Below are 16,612 nucleotides of genomic sequence, written 5' to 3'. Positions count from 1 at the left end.
CTGACAGAAGTAATATCATGGGTTATACTTATTTTAATCTAACCGGGGGTATATTCAGAAACGCATTATAATACGCAGTAATTGCAGTGTTGGCAGCACTGCCAATGTGACAATTCATGCAATTGATAGATTTGCTGACGCTTTGCAAATAAATTTGGTGCATTTAAGAAAGCACTCTGCAGTAAAATGGAATTATTATTAAGTTTAGTAGCCGACGATGCATGTGAGTCAAAAACTGATAATTTTTTATTAAATTTAAGAAAAAAAAAAACCCGCGTAAAGCTTAAAAGAAGGACATATTTAGTAAGAAGTTTATTATTAAAACGATAAATACCGAAAAACAAATCTTCTTTTGAAACAAAAAAATCATTTCCCGAAAATATATGTATATTCTCTCATTTTCGAATGAATTGGTCCACTTTTGAGGTAAGTTTTCGATATCCAGTTGAATCAGTTTTTAATAAAATCATTTTATGAAGTGTTTAAAAACCGCCCTTACTCCATTTTGGTTAACTTCAAGGACCGGTCGTTGTGGGAAATCATTAGAAAAATGTTTATACAGTACTTTTTGGAAGTTATGTAATAGCAGGGCCACTTTCTGGTAGCTTTCGGATCGCTTTCATATTGCTAAGGGAGCTGCGCATTATCTTTTCAACAAAACAATTAAAGCAATATGTAAATTGAAAAGCGAAATAAAATGGCCATCTGTTGAAAAGGAACAAACAATTATGACTGAGTTCGAGCTTTGTAAATTTCCACTGGGCACATTGATTGAGTGCCTGGTACCGTATACCCCATCAAATTTCTCGTAGTGAAGCCATGATGTTGCTTCGCTACCAGTTGCATTATTTGTTTTTTTTTTATACGCTTGTATGTGGTTAATAGATTCGAAAACTTTCACTTCGGAAGTACTAAAATAATCGCTAAAATGAAGAAAATATAATTAAATATAGTTCTACTATCGTGTTTTCAATATATTTTTTCATAAAAAGCTAAACAAATTACTATTATACTTAGTTTTCATCAGTCATCGTTAAATGGCAGTCTTAAAATTTTTCCTGCAAATATTGCGCGACTTTTATGCAGAAATGACATTTAAGAACGCGTTGCACTTACAGTGCTGACATATTTGCGTTTTTGAACGCTATGCTCATACTGCAAACGTATGTTGCGCATTAAAATGCGTTTCTGAATATACCCCAGTATTCGACCAATAACGATTCTCAGTTGTAGTTGCGACTATATAATAATATTTTGATTTACATATAATTATCTTGACATATGCCAAAAAACTCTGTATAGAAGAGTTTGTTTGGGATTCGTAAGCATTTTTTTTTTTGAATTTTCCTGTAATAAATTATGCTAATATTTTTTCAAACTCTGGTAGCGATCCATAAAAATTGTTTTAAGATTTTGAAATTTGATTCATTTATTTTGCCCGCACGATATGAGATTAGAGTTTGTGTGGGAGGTCCCGCGCCCCTTTTTCCAATAACTAATATTTTTCGCTAAAGTATGACATTCGTATTTCATGTATGATAACTGTATGAAATTTAAGTACTCACATAAAAGGTTTCAGAGAAAAGCTATATGAAATTTCAGTTTATACGGGAGGTGCCACAACCCCTTTTCCAATACCTATTGCGTTTCACCATAAGAAGCTTATTGACAATTTGTGCAACTGTATCAAAAGTTCGATTATCTTAGCTGTTGTAGCTCCGAAGAAAAGTGATTAGGAAATTTCAGTTTATATGGGAGGGGCCACGGTCCCTTTTCCAACACCTACCTTTTTTCACCATAAGTGCGGTATGCGATATACAATTTCAAAATTCGTGCCCAGTTTCAGTTTCCTAGCTTGTCAGATGCCACGTCTTCTATGCATCGAGGTTAATATTTAACTTAAAGAAGTTATTTCCATCAAATCGGTGCCTAATTCGAGGGAACGGTGCACTTAAAAAAGGGGTTTAAATATTTTTATGTATATAATGATGCATTTTGTGGAAGACATTCTTAAGAAATTACGTGATATAAAAAATCGTACAGGTGTAGCTGAAATATTAATTGTGGTATTTGATTTTAATTTCCTGTTTTTTATGTACTTTTTGGATTTTTTCGGTATCTCGGTAGTGTTGGCTTCCAATGCCTCATACGAAGCTGGTTTAACCACAAAGCATTCAGACTTAACATGCCCCGACAAATAAAAGTCCAAAGTCCCACGATATTGGTGGCCAATCCACTGGTCGCAGACGAGAGATAAATTGCTCGGAGAAACGACAACGCAATAAACCGATTGGCTCACGGGCTGTATGGCAAGTAGCGCCACAGGAACCACAGGAGATGTTGTGAAGATCACGGGCTCCAATTTCCGGCATCAAAAAGTCGTTTATCATGGCGCCATGGCGTTCGCCATTCACTACATATTACATTGGCGCCAGCCTGGTGTTTGAAGAAATATGGGTCGATGATTCCTCCAACCAATAGGCCGCTGTTCTTGAATGGCTTCGGGTTGCTCTTCAGTCCAAATACGGAAATTTTGCTTACTGACGTAGCCATTAGTGGGCCTAATCGCTGAACGGTTATGTACACCATAAGTTGACCTGAATGCGTGATGAAGAGTTTTCACAGAACGTCGATTTTCGTAATTCAATTGTACAATTTGTAAACATTGTTGAGGCGCAATTCTTTCCATGATGAAATGTGAATGAATGCTGAAATAATTGTGTATTTAGTTTGGAAATAGTCACGCTTGATCTGCTAAAAACCCCCTATTGGAAAAAGGACCTCCAATCTGTACATATTTCATGTCAGACATTGCAGGTGTGGTTCGACCGCGGTGAGTTCAACGAAATTACGAAAAATTATTCCCTGTCAATACTAAATCAAAACATTTTAAAATAAAAAACTCACAAGAAGTTTGGCGCACATACTTCAGCTTTTTTTTCTTGCGTCCATAAATATTTTTTGGAGTTTTTGGAGTTTACTCCTTAAGGGGTAACACCACTGTAGAAATTTCAAAAAATTGATTTTTTTTTATAAGCTTAAAAATTTCTTTGAACCTTTTAAAATACAGAACAAAAAGTTTTATACGTTACCGAAGTCTATTTCATAAATATTTTAAGCTTTTAACCAAGCGCTAGTGACTGCTACCTAACGACTTCTCCAAATTTCCAAACTTTAAACGCGTTTTTCTCAAAACACGTTTTCTGAAATTGGCACGCAGCATAACTCAAACAATTTTAAATATTTTTAATCAGGTTTTTCACTACGTCTGTATAATAACCTTCTTAAGAGAAGAGCGTAGGGGATTTTCGATAGATTAATTTAAACGATTGTTATAATTATTTAAGTGCCGTTTTTTTAGTCCAAAATAGAGTTTTTTCCTTCAAATGCTTGCTAATTCCACAAAAATAAATATTTTTTAAATCCCCTACGTGTTTCTCTAGCTATTCTTATCTAGATTAAGAAAAAAAATGTTTCTTTGTTCCAGATTAAAATTTGCACCCTCTGTGATGCGTGCCGCGGAGCTCCTTCAAGAGAAACCACATTACAAAAATGTCTCCAATGCCGCCATTTTGTAAAATTTTTCGATCAAACTTTGTAGTTTTGTATTTTAGTATATATAATAAGTAATAACTTCCCAAATCAGAGGGATTGTTTCCCCTTTCCTTCTATACAAAAAAATTCTTTAAAAATCGTGTTTATTTTACGCGTGTACAGTGGTGTTACCCCTTAAGAAACGATATATAAGGCCCACGGTATGAAAAAAATATGAGTAGTAAAATCGTGTGAATCACTGGCGTACGCTGACGGAAGTGACGCATTGCCCTTTTTCTATATTCTAGTGAGAAAAAGCACTGCCTACCTTGTGGCGCTACTTTGTTGGTGCAAATTTGTAGTAAATATATTTTCCTTGTGGGTGCAGATTTCTCGTGAGAAAAAGCACTGCATACCTTGTGGCGCTGGTTTGTTGGTGCAAACTTGTAGGAAATATATATTTCTTGTGGTTCCTAATTTTCAGTGAGAAATAGCACTGCCTGCCATGTAGCGCTTGGTTGTTGGTGCAAACTTGTAGGAAATATATATTTCCTTGTGGTTGCTAATTTCTAGTCAGAAATAACACTGCCCACATTTTGGTGCCTATTTCCGTTTCCTATCTAGTGCTTGGGCGTTCGTTGAGAACCTACATATACCAGTGATATCGTCTGAACCTTTGGAGGAGATTGTCTTCAAAAACCCTTACAATGTTTCATCTGCCAATTACACGCCAATGAACTACCGCTTAGACATTTGTTTGAATACATTGATGGCTCTACGTCTGAAAGCTTTAACGGTGAAATAGAGAAAAAATTGAAGGATTGTGAGAAGCTTTCTTTCGTCAATTATAAACCAATTATATTCACACTACCAGATATATCCAGTGAAAAAGATTTAAGTACGGATCAAAAATACCTATTTGATATTTGTAGTGCTATTATAAGTGGACATTGCAACGACAGCTTAAAAAAGAAAAACCCCCAAAAAATTGTTCATTCCAGGTGGCTTACTATAGCGAATAGAATAAATAAATTTATATTTTTCCAGTAATATAGAAAAGGTCTTCATTTACTCCTTTTGCATATTAAATATATTTTTAAATATCACGGTAATCGTTCTTAAGGAGCAAACTCCAGTCGCGTGTCGGAGCTGACACACACACCTCTTTTTATTTTTTGTTTTCTCTTACGTAGTAGTGCAGTGTTTTTAAAACAAAGAATAAGTTATTGTGGCAGGGTGGGGGTAGTTGAAACAGGGTGGGGAATATCGATGGTGCCAGAAAATATCCTGCTTCAAACAATATTAACGCAACCAATAGCAGGCAAAAATTCAGAACCACTACAAAAGAAGCAACCAAAACCGTAATCAGAAACAACAGGAATTACAACGTGCTTGCCGATACGTATCCGATACTCCTTAATTTCCAAGGCGAAATTTTTGCCTTAGTAGACACAACCAGCCAAATACAAGACTTAAAAATAAAAGACATAATTTCAATTCATACGTCAGAAAAATTCTCTATAAAATTATTTTTAAAACCACAATAGCGGCAAACAACTTTCTGTCCGATCACACAATCACTCAAGGTTTGTTCTTAGGATGGCCTTGGAAGTCCATGGTTAGAAGAGTTTCACGGTACTTTGGCAAGGAAAGCTTCTTGAAAAACGCCCTATGAACCATTCCTTTATATTCATTAGATGCATTACGCTATTTGACAGGGAAACGAAGAGAGTGGTTGGACGTAGGGAACGAATTCCCATATACTATTATGCAGAGTGCAGCAATACGGGTTGTACGAAAATAGATGGTATAATACATACAATTATGTGCAGTACAAATGCCTACTTACCGAGGAAACAAAATATATGCTCCTACTTGGAAAAGGAGGACCGGTTAACCGTATCAAAACCGTGAAAAAAATTATAAGGAAAGAAATTCTAGACAATCATCATTCAAAATAACATTGACTTATTGATACTTACTACGTAACAAAAAATGAAGGAATTTTTTCACGACAAATTTTCTTTCTCTTTATTGTCTATTATTTTGTAAAAAAATTAGGAGTAACAATTTAGACAGTTTTCTTAGAGATTGATTGTTGTCCCAGGCTTTGAAACTCGCTCGCTTTGCACGGATGTAGCTGGAACAGCCAAAAACATTTGCGCCAGTTTAAATAATTTCGGAAATAACGCTTTAAAATAAAAAACATTTTAGTAGGTTTGTGCTTATTACAATATATACTCAATTTTTAATAAAAGTACACTTTACTCTTTGCCAAAACCCGAAACATCTTGATGAATTTCCGATAAAATTGTAGCTGACAAATCGATTGAATGAGAGTTTTCCAAAACATATGTATGTATTCAATGTAACAGTATCACATCAATACTATATACATAAATACTGTAGGTATACATTGCATCAGTAAAATATTGATACTTTGGAAAGCTATGCCTTGCGACAATGTTGACGTTTTGTAACATTTTATTTGCTTTGAATATTTTTAGAATATTAAAAACTAAATGTTAAATAAAAATATCTTATAATTATGAAAGCAATTTCATTAACACTTACCTCTCTTCGTTTTCCGGGATTTTTTCCTTTGTACATGTCCACATATTGCATCAGCTTAGTGATACTTTGGTTCCTTTTTGTTGCGTATCAAGAAAATTAACGATACTTTTAGGAACACGATACAGCGCCCAAGATTTCAAAGCTGCGATTAGGAATGTGATACTTTGTTCGAACACAAAGCAACTGTCGTTTTGGAAAACGCCCAATGAATGCAATTACAATTTAGAATTTTGTGAAATTGAGTATTTATTAGAGTTGCTAAAACAATATCGATGCTCGATACATCGGTTTCTGAGAGCATCGATGTTCGATACATCACTGCCTGTAACATCGAAATCCATCTCTAATTGCATAACTTCGATTGATTTGCGACGGTTTTCGCCTTAATTTCATTGTTTAAAGATCGCAAAATGCAAGGCCTGGGACTTTCAAGTTTAAAAAAAAATCCAGCAGTAAGTTACAAGTTTTATCTTTCTGAGTTAATATTAACCAGCATTTAGTTAATTCCGTTATATATTTGTGTCGGAGCTGGAGCACTTGGTGCAGTGTACTACACATTACGTTTAGCTACACGTAACCCTGATGTCACATGGAATCGTTCATCAAACCCTGAGCCTTGGCAAGAATACAGGGAGAAGCAATACAAGGTACTTTTATCCAAGATAAAGCGCTAATTCTAATTATAATTTCATTTTCAGTTCTATTCGCCAATAAGGGATTACAGCACCATTAAATCTCCTGCTCCTAAATATGAGGAATAAATTGTGTAACAAATGAATATAGAGTTGTATAACTTACATCTACAGTTCCGAAAGGAGGAACATTAAATAACTGTGTTTTATTGCTACGTTAGAATATTACGTCATTGAAAATGAATTAAAGCGTTCTACTTCAATATTAAATGGTCTAAATTGTTAGTTATTTCCCGGAACGACTTGGGGGAACTCGCATATAATTGATGTCAACAGATAAATGTTTTAAATAAACACAACTTCGCTGTTTCTAAGGCAGGCGGTTATAGATTTTCCCTACGTATAAAAACAGTGTACTCCAAATTTCAATGAACTATTTCTGTAATTATTTGATGCAAAACATATTCTTAATCCATGAATCCAAAAATAGAAGCAATTACAAACACAGATAGCAAGAACTTTCACGTGAGAAGACAATTCTGATATGGAAGCATTCATATCCTCGCATCCTGGATAAATGACCAACCACGGATTCAAAACCCTAATAATTTTAGTTAAAATCATCGAAATGGTGAAATTGGTAAAAAAGGGGTTTGCACAAGTAGTTAAACAAGGACTCACCGGATGTATACAAAAATTGTAATTATGCGATATGGAAGAAAATTGTTTTAGAAAATAATTTGTTGTTGGCATTCCATCAAAATTTTAACAATGTATAATAGTTAAATTTCTTTTAACTATATTTTTATAAAATATATATATTTAAAACGATATTGCTATGTAAAATACTAAATTTCCTTTCACATCGCATTACAGAACACATTAAATATCTCAAATGTAAGGATTAAATAGTTAACTATACTGATTCAACATAAAAATTTGCAAGAATTAAAACCTAGGCCCCCTAAACTTGCGTCGGTGCACGTATATTTTTATTTGCCGCCTTTACTAGAGTTCATTGAGGAAATCTTGCTATAATGAACGCCGTGGGAACGAAAGCTTTATATTGAAAAATCGCCAAATTATGTATAACAAAGTTAGTAAAATTTATTATTTACTATAAAATTTGCAGTTATTAAATTTATGCTTCTTTAAAATTAACTAGGACTTACATTTTTGTAATAATTGTATTTATTTAGACGGACCTTAATTCATGCCGTTCTGAAAAAAAGTAATTATTTTATTTTTCACAATCATCAAAGTTTAACCTAACTGAAATAGCAAACTGCAAACCGTCACAAAAAATAAGTTTTTTTTTATAAAAATCACAATGAGGTCATATTTTCGTAATGGATACGTTTTGTTTGAAATTCGTGGTTTAATAACAAGATTTTGTTCAGAATGTAAACATTCAAACGACACAAAAAAAAAGAAAATCACTTCTACATTCAAACCGCCAAATCGTAAGAAAAAAAGAAAACAGCTGTTCTACTTATACCACCTTGCGCGAATGAGCTTTTGTTTTATGCATCCAGCAGTTTTACGTTTAGCTAGAATTTCCCAGCAGGCCGGGTATTTTTTAAGTATATTTCACTCAAACCGGGTACATCACCTCGACTAGCAAGAAAGTGTGACGACACAGCGAATTTGGAAGACGCAACCTTGTATTCTATCATCCTAGTTTATTGTGTGTAGCTGCTTTCCACGTTATTGAATGACCTACTTAGCGCCTGCACGGCTGGATGCAAAAGATTACAGCTTATTAAATTTTGTGTTATCGAACGCAACTAAATATAAATTAACATAACGAAGGCTTGATTTGAAATCAGTACATTATATTTTCTGTTTTTATATATTTTATTCTATTCTGTTATTGTATTAAATAGATTATGTATAATTCCATATTTCATTAAAATTTATTAGTTTCCTCATTATTTTTGAAGACAATTCGCGCTCCCATATTCTTCATAGTATTAGGTTGGCTTCCGGGAGAGTACTTTTTACTTTTCATTCCGACCTTTGAATATAGCTTTCCAAACATTATGCTCTGTTACGGTACTTAATTCTATTGTTGATTGCTAGCTTTGATTTGACCGTTAACAATTGGTAAAAAGTATGGATGCCCCATTGCCTCACGTGCAGTCAAACGTTCAACGTGATCATAACGCAAGAGCTTGTCAAGAAAATCAAGGGCCTCTGGTGAAACAAGATGTTGATTATCCGAGTGAACAAATCTTTCCCACCTCTTACGTGAGTGTCGCTGTAAAATATCGTGGAACCGAGGGTCCAACTCAATATTGTATTTATCTAGATAGGCATATAGTTCTTCAGTGCCCAGCACCTTGGCGATACGCACTAGTTGGTCATAGTTATCGTGTCCGTGAAAAAATGGCTCTTTACGAAAAATCATAGAGGCTAACATACAGCCCAAAGACCACATATCTAACGAATAATCATACATTTGGTAGTCAACAAGCAACTCCGGGCCTTTAAAATAGCGCGAGGCTACGCGTACGTTGTACTCTTGACCTGGGTGATAAAATTCTGCTAAACCCCAATCGATCAATCGCAATTTGCGATTTTCGTGGTCAATCATAACGTTATGAGGTTTTACATCGCGATGCATAATACCCATACTATGGCAATAGTCTAGAGCCTTTAACAGTTCAAACAAATAATAGCGAATCTCATAATCCGTTAGCGTTTGATATAATTGCTTAAAATCAGTGTTGTTTACGTGTTCGAAAATCAAAGCCGGTGTACGTGAAACTGGGTCTTTCACAACCGCCAGTAACGTGATAATGTTAGTGCCACCACGCAAATTTTCCAAAATTTTTATTTCACGCTTAATTTTCTTCTTCTTCACTGGTTTCAGGATTTTAACCACACACTTTTCAGTAGATGTAATATTTATAGCTTCAAATACTTCTGAATATTTGCCGCGACCCAACTTTCGAACGAGCTGATAGTCATCTTGGTTAGCCCAATCTACTACATAATTCTCATAATCCCAATACTCGTCTGGCTTGTGTGCGTTCACATCTGTATAGACTCGGGCAGCGCTTGGTAGGGTCATTTTTGAAGTACAGAGAAGTCTTTTTCGAATTTTTGTGATTTGATTATAGCCGATGCGTGATTTATAATGTTTTTCTTTAATAATACCTACGAAATAATCAGAAGTTAAATGTTTCCAAAAACAAGGAGATTTTCGTCCTAAGCCCCTGGAAAGAAAGAAACAAATACAGGTTAATTTATATTATATTAATACGAGCTCTGAATATACAGTCCGGCTCACTTGATAGAAGCAGTTATTTTATAAAATTAACGGCAAATTGGAGTAGTATTTAACCTTGCAACAAATAGTTTTCTAATAATAGACTGTACTTAACACGAAACTTGTAAACATTAAAATATTATTTCAGCCAGTGTAGCAGCAAAATTATTGCGACCTTTTTTTTTAGTTTTCAGTATATTTCGTGTGAAGTACAGCCTAGTTGCTAATTACTTGTAAACCATTTGTGGTTAAGTCAATTACATATTTTTTAATTTGCATCTAGTTTCATAAAAATAAGTGCCTCTAGTCAAGTGATCCGGGTTGCGAAATAGACTTAATATAATTTAAAACATAATAAACGACAATTCATAAAAAAACCACTGTGGATACATTTATGAGCATGAAACTAACAGAAAGACATCGCGAAAGATGTCGCCGAAAGACACCACCGGAAGAAAACATTTTTTCTATAATTTAACAAATTTATGTACCAAAGAGGCCTCGAACCCGGACTCACCTAATCATAGCATATAACAAAGTGCAGAAAAATTCGATTGCGATCGCTCGCAATACGCTCCTCCGATAAGCGCTGGTACGAAAGATCTTTGCAAGCGGTCTCTCACAGACGTAATTAATAGCGATCGTTCGCCATTCGCTTTCTTAATATAATATAAAAATAGGCAAAATACGAAATATTTTTATTATCTACTTATTTAGTATTTGCAGTGGCTCAAAGTTATAATGGAACAGTAGGGATTTATAAATTTATAACATAGTGTTAGAATAATAAAATTATATTTAACTCAAATAATCTACGATTTATAAAGTAAAATTGATTTACACTTAATAATGACAAATTATAAAATATTTAAAAAAATTAAGTTCAATATTATCCGCTTAAATTGCAATCAATTTTATTTTCAGTTCGAATCCATTATTTTGAGTTGCGGGACTCCATGAAAGTTCATGTCGAATCGAGCACCGACTACGGTTTTAATATCATTAAGCGATACAAATATTCGACGAACTTTGAAAATAAGTTTAAACCAAGTCGCCGGAAAATCTTTTCTGAGTCGGATGAACAATGGATACCACAAATAATTAAAAAAAATCCACGTAAAAGTACTCTAAAGCGTCAGACGCAAAGAAATATCTTGGAAAACAAGTTAAAACAAATATGAAGGAAAGCGCTAGAAAACTTGATATACATAGAAAGTCATTTTAATTTACAGCAAGATAATGATCCGAAGTATAAAGCTCACGTTGTGCGATCTTGATTGCTTTACAATTTCCCTCATGTGATGAAACGCCATCACAATCGTCTGTCTTTGAACACGTCTGGACTCATTTGGAGCAAAAGTTTAAAAATTACAGCGTACATAATAAAACGCGAGTTGCTGGCAGCTTTTAAAGATGAATGGAGCCAAATCCTGTCCCTATTCTGTCAAAAGTTGGTGGTGTCGATGCCAATCCGGCCGAGAGCTGTCATTTAACAAAAAGGACTTCCAACTAAATGTAATATTAACACCATCCTTAATAAAAGCTTTTTTTTTATCATTTTTGTTTGTGTTCGATTATAACATTTGGTCTGAATTGTGGTTTTGTTGTAAAAATATTGTTTTATTTAATGTAAATATGATTTCTGTTTTTGGTTTGCAGATAATTAATGTACATTAAATATAATTCTAAAGATAAATATTTTGGTTAATAGAATCTTTGTTGGTGAATTAATGATGAACTGTATGATTTCATATTGTTTCATTAATAATTTGAGCCACTTTAAAAGAATTGTGCTTATATCATAGTATTATTTTTTCATTATTTAATAACTAACACTTAGTTTTAAAATTTTGACCATCATTTTATAAAACTTATATATGTATACACATGTGCACATGTATGTATTTCTTTGCTACGCATCAGGATTATAGTTAACTGATTTGGTTTACTTATCACGAAAGTGAAACAAATTAACATACGTATGTATATTAAGGGAAACCCCAATCATAATGCGTTTTTATTAGGACAGGTAGGCTACATGTGGCCATACATACATACATACATATGTAGATACGTCCTTACAAACGGAAGAATTGAAATATAGGGAAAAAAACTAAATTCGGAAAATTGAGGTATAGTAACGTATTTTTAAACTAATATGAGAATCCGGACATTGCCGACATCTTCCCCATATAGTTGAGAACAACGATGTTGCATGGCAGATATTTTTTCGCGTTTGTTTGGGTTATGAATTTTGTTATATAGCATACATATACCCTTATATATAATATATGCCCACTGATTAAGTCACTTCTTTATTTTTCATCCTCATTTTTTATAGAAACACTGTTTCATATTTGGCATATTTATACGGGAAAGGTTTTTTATAGCTTTCGGAGTCCACTTTGGAAAACAGACTTCAGAAATCAAAACTTGAATATAGATGCAATGAAAGTTACCAGTTAAATGTACCTGGAAGATCAGTTAAGTGTTAACACACACCAGTGACAAAAAAACTCACACTAAGGATGGAAAAGTAAGTGGTGAAACAAATTGACCAAAAACTGCAGAGCAGCTATAGAATGTTAGTCACATATCTGGGCCACAACGCCAGGGTGTGAAAGTAGGTCACGAAACAAGAAAAAAGCCATTACTATCGCAAGCTAACGATGACAAACGACATTATTTAGCTCTAACTCACATTCCGTACTCAGTGGAATATTGAGACGATGTTTTTTTTTTGTTATGAGACAAAAATAATGCTATGGACACAACAAAATTCGGAGAAAGCCGCTAAAAGCCCTAAAAATCAAGATCAATCAATGGTATGGGGTTATATTTGTAGCAAATGTGTTGGTGCAATTAAGATTATTGCACACAACATGACAAAAGAAAGTATGTAAACATTCTACAAACAATTTGAATCGATGTGTGCAAAAATTGGGTTCACTGGCCCAAAAAATCCAAATAAATTGTTATTCAAATTATAACAACATAATGATCCCAATTAAATGTCATACATATGCAGGTCTTGGTTACTATAAAGTTGCTCAAAAGTACTAGATACTTTTGCCCAAATCCCAGATATCAACCCTATTGAAAATTTATGGTCGCATTTGAAAAATAAGTGCCAAAAAGATGTCCTACAAACAAAAACGCAACAAAGATTCCACAAGAATATGACCTAAAAGCCTAATTTCATCAATACTCAGGAGGTTACAATCGATAATAGGTACTGCAGGCGGCATATCAAATATTAACATAAAAATAGAGTTAATAGTTTTGTTTTTCTAAATCGACAAAAAGTGACGGGCGACGTTCCCGAGTCAGTCGGTTCTATGTAACCGGAACGAGCCGGGTTTATATCCGGCCAAGCACTGTCACTTCAGCAGCATTCCTCGTATGTGTATGGGGAAATTTTATGCTAAAACAACAAGTCATCCGACGTGGTCACCAATAGGGAGAAGAGCTTTATAATCCACTGGACCCTGCTGGTTTTGAGGACTAGTAGTTTGACTTGTTAAAATGAAAGTTAACCACTATACAAAATTATCTCACGAAAAAACTATTTGGGTTACAACGGGAATTACAAGTAACATGGGCTCCTTTGCGCTCCACTTGAGAATTCCAAACAAAAGAACGCTACTACCGGGGCAGAAAGAAATTCTAATGAACAACGAAAGCATACAACAATATTCTAATATCTTGATTTGGGCTCCGGGTTTGAGGGAAAAATAGAACTGGTAAGACGTATTGATGTGCTATCATTTGTCTCGAGCTGTACGTTCAATAATAGCGTAACCAGAGTGGGACTGACGCGATCCAACTTTTCGAAACATTTTGAAACGGGTGCATACCACCGAAAAACGCAAAAATACTAAGGATAGCGTATAATCGAGTTGGACTAATGAGAGTTAGATCTTTATTGTGTGGTAAAAAGGAAATTAAACATACCCTATTATTATATTTACTTCATGTTATTTCGACAATTTTCGAAAAAACCACTTTATGTATTACAAGATATGGATTTTCAATCTGAATTTTTAATCAGCGCATAAAAACTTTAGTACCGTTATGATCAGCATAGAAAATTCTACCATTATTCTCTGAATTTTGTTTGGTAAATCTTTCTGAATTTTTTAAACGAACATAGATTTGGAGTTGTGTGAACTCGCCCTTTCCTTTATACAAAGACCCACGAGGCTCCACAAACTCAGCCACATCTAAAAATTAAAACAAACATAATTCCCTCCTTAAATGACTCGACACCAAACAGCGTCGATCGTTCCCACACCACCTAAACTAAACACGTTCCTCCAACCACCCTCTCACAGTTTGCGGAACAATATTTAACCAAGAATGTGCAACTATTCATTTAGTGGAAACACGTACCTGAATATTGATAGTATAAATTTTCCCAAATACAGCCTTTGCTTTTGATTTGTTATTAGAATAAGCAGAGCTTTGGGATTTCCACAACACAAAACCACTGATATGACGCCTTTCAGCAACGTAATCACATCCGTACAAAATTAAATACTTGCACAAGTTACAATATGACGAAAATTTGTCGATAACAATATTTCGCAAAACGATATAAAACGTGCCACTTCCTTTTACAACTTTAAGGAGACACCAAAAATAATAAAGTAACGCAACTCCGACTCTTCTGAAAAAAAATACAAGGTAATACCGTCGTTCAGAAGCAATAAATGCATTACTCACCCGTCAATATATTCAGATTTGTCTGCTACACACTTGGAATTATAACTTCAACCTGAAAGTTGCGTATGAGCACAAAATGTATTAGACACTATTTCTTTTTTACTAAATTATCAAATTTGAAAACTATATGGTGTTACCACATGTAATAAAGGAAAAATAGAATATTAATACGTAATTTAGCAACGTTTTAACCTTTCATTTGGAATATCTGCAAAAAAGAAGTACGAGCTGGAAAAAACGATACCTTCGGTAATGCCGATTACACTAATCTTGCATTGTTATCGCTGTGTTTTACGTGGAGCTTACACTATTGTGTATATAATCTATAATCAGTAATAGGTGCGTTCCAGCGGAAGTTAAGCTAAAGGTATATATATACTCTAATTGGAGCAGTATTACGTTCATCCGTTTTTGTGCTAACACCGTTAACAAAATTGGAGTTAAGCCAATAAACCAACCGATTTGCCGCACATTCTCAAACAAAAAAAAACTCTGTTAAGAACAAACAGAACACTTTGATTTAAAAAAAATACTGAAAATTAATTGAATGGATGAATTTATTTTTCAATTAAACTTTTCTCCGTTATTCTGATTTTCATCTCAAAATTCGTGTTGTTGCTTGATTGATTATATTTTTCATTGAGGATTCCAAATATTAACCTTTCAATACACATAAACGTCAAAGAAAAATAGCTAGTTGGCTTACATTCGGTGGCAGATGTCTTAACGAATTAGGAACGTCGCGGCGGTAACAGCCGCCCAAAAAAATATACGTATTATACGACATAGACGGTTTTGCAAGTTTTGTAGATTTTAGTCAGAAGTTAAAAGAAAAGCATTGCAGTTTCGTAACAGTATTATATCCGTTGCTGCAACCGACACAATGGATTCCTTCTGAAGGGCCTATGACAAGTAAACTGAGCAGAGTTGCATTTCCAAACTGTTTACACGGCTACGTTTTCTTTTTTCAAACTGATATATTCTCACCAGGCGAAAGAAGGTTCTATTGTTACAAACAAATCTAGGTAAATTACTCTATTTCATTATATTTAATATACATTTTATTTCATGAAATGTATGATGTGAGGGTATGCTGAATTTTTCTGGTTCAATTTTGACGTGAAAAAACCAAAATTTGGATAGCACATGAATATGGGTATATATAACGAAGTAAGAAATCAAAAAGGTTTTAAGAAATTGTCTCATTTCACACACACTTTTTTAATTTTCTCACATAACATATATTACAAATATAAATTTGAAACTAATGAATTCTCATATTTCTGAAGACTGCAAGAACGATGACATTCCTGCAAAACGGGTACTTGTTAGTAACTGCCTAATAGAATTACGCACAGAAGTCGATATTCAGCGCTCGGTGTTAGTTTATCTATATGTACATAGGTACGTCTCTATTTTAATTTATGTATGCGCATTCCTTTTTTTTGTTCTTGTTGTTTTCCCCATAAGTAAGATCTTCGAATCATAGAAATGATCTCTTATAAAATATTATATAACTTGATGTACTTTACTTACCCAATAGTGCAATTAAAAATTCTCCAGGCGAACATGGGATATGAAAAGATAGACTATTTGTTGTTTGCTTGCTGCTGCATGGAAAATTAAAGAAAAGTTAGTTGAAATGTGCAATGTTCCATGAAGTTAGATCAACAGCTTAATGCTAAGTTTCCACCGCAGCCGCTATCGTGTTCTCTGCCGCTATCGTGTTCTTAGCGCAAACACGAAACAAAACTCCTGTCAAATCCCATACAAAATTAAAACACAACTCCATACCTAAACTCACTTTCAAAGCGTGTTTTGTGGGTTTGCGTCTAATTTAAAGCGTGTTTTGTTGGGTTTGCGTCTAATTTAA

The 16,612-nt window shown here is 34.1% G+C and overlaps 2 protein-coding genes and 1 long non-coding RNA gene across 11 annotated transcripts; 1 reads left to right on the top strand and 2 right to left on the bottom strand.

The window, feature by feature from the left end:
• Nucleotides 1-5,564: 5,564 nt before the first annotated feature.
• LOC129235551 (uncharacterized) lies at nt 5,565-6,357 on the bottom strand. The gene is made up of 3 exons (XR_008581591.1): nt 6,109-6,357; nt 5,803-6,025; nt 5,565-5,725 (listed from the first exon to the last, which is right to left on the bottom strand). It is a non-coding gene; the product is annotated as an uncharacterized LOC129235551 (long non-coding RNA).
• A 67-nt stretch (nt 6,358-6,424) lies between these two features.
• Nucleotides 6,425-7,010, top strand: LOC129235550 (cytochrome c oxidase subunit NDUFA4). Its single transcript, XM_054869454.1, has 3 exons — nt 6,425-6,560; nt 6,609-6,755; nt 6,807-7,010. Exons 1-3 carry the CDS (start codon nt 6,519-6,521, stop codon nt 6,867-6,869), a joined length of 252 nt encoding a protein of 83 aa, XP_054725429.1. The 5' UTR covers nt 6,425-6,518; the 3' UTR covers nt 6,870-7,010.
• A 1,544-nt stretch (nt 7,011-8,554) lies between these two features.
• LOC129235548 (casein kinase II subunit alpha) lies at nt 8,555-16,402 on the bottom strand. Of its 9 annotated transcripts, none has more exons than XM_054869451.1 (5): nt 16,276-16,330; nt 14,740-14,791; nt 14,407-14,683; nt 9,903-9,961; nt 8,555-9,835 (listed from the first exon to the last, which is right to left on the bottom strand). In XM_054869451.1, exon 5 carries the CDS (start codon nt 9,814-9,816, stop codon nt 8,806-8,808), a length of 1,011 nt encoding a protein of 336 aa, XP_054725426.1. In that variant the 5' UTR covers nt 9,817-9,835; nt 9,903-9,961; nt 14,407-14,683; nt 14,740-14,791; nt 16,276-16,330; the 3' UTR covers nt 8,555-8,805. The 9 variants fall into 9 exon arrangements, with proteins under 9 accessions (XP_054725426.1, XP_054725422.1, XP_054725423.1 ...); XM_054869447.1 differs by lacking the exon at nt 16,276-16,330 and adding an exon at nt 14,932-15,027; XM_054869448.1 differs by lacking the exon at nt 16,276-16,330 and adding an exon at nt 14,932-15,027 and having other exon boundaries at nt 9,907-9,961.
• Between the last annotated feature and the right edge of the window lie 210 nt (nt 16,403-16,612).

The sequence above is a fragment of the Anastrepha obliqua genome, chromosome 1 (genome assembly GCF_027943255.1).
Source record: "Anastrepha obliqua isolate idAnaObli1 chromosome 1, idAnaObli1_1.0, whole genome shotgun sequence".
Classification (NCBI taxonomy): domain Eukaryota; kingdom Metazoa; phylum Arthropoda; class Insecta; order Diptera; family Tephritidae; genus Anastrepha; species Anastrepha obliqua.
Note: the sequence above shows the minus strand (reverse complement) of the source record. Positions and strands in the feature narration are given on the sequence as shown.

What these genes read in the sequence shown, in the direction of transcription:
- LOC129235550 (XM_054869454.1), top strand. Translation starts at nt 6,519, where the DNA reads ATGCAAGGCCTGGGACTTTCAAGTTTAAAAAAAAATCCAGCA. An exon ending in GTTTAAAAAAAAATCCAGCA is followed by an intron (nt 6,561 to 6,608) that starts GTAAGTTACAAG and finishes ACCAGCATTTAG; the next exon opens with TTAATTCCGTTATATATTTG. An exon ending in ACAGGGAGAAGCAATACAAG is followed by an intron (nt 6,756 to 6,806) that starts GTACTTTTATCC and finishes TTTCATTTTCAG; the next exon opens with TTCTATTCGCCAATAAGGGA.
- LOC129235548 (XM_054869445.1), bottom strand. Translation starts at nt 16,310, where the DNA reads ATGTTCGCCTGGAGAATTTTTAATTGCACTATTGG. An exon ending in ATTTTTAATTGCACTATTGG is followed by an intron (nt 9,962 to 16,275) that starts GTAAGTAAAGTA and finishes CTTTCTTTCCAG; the next exon opens with GGGCTTAGGACGAAAATCTC.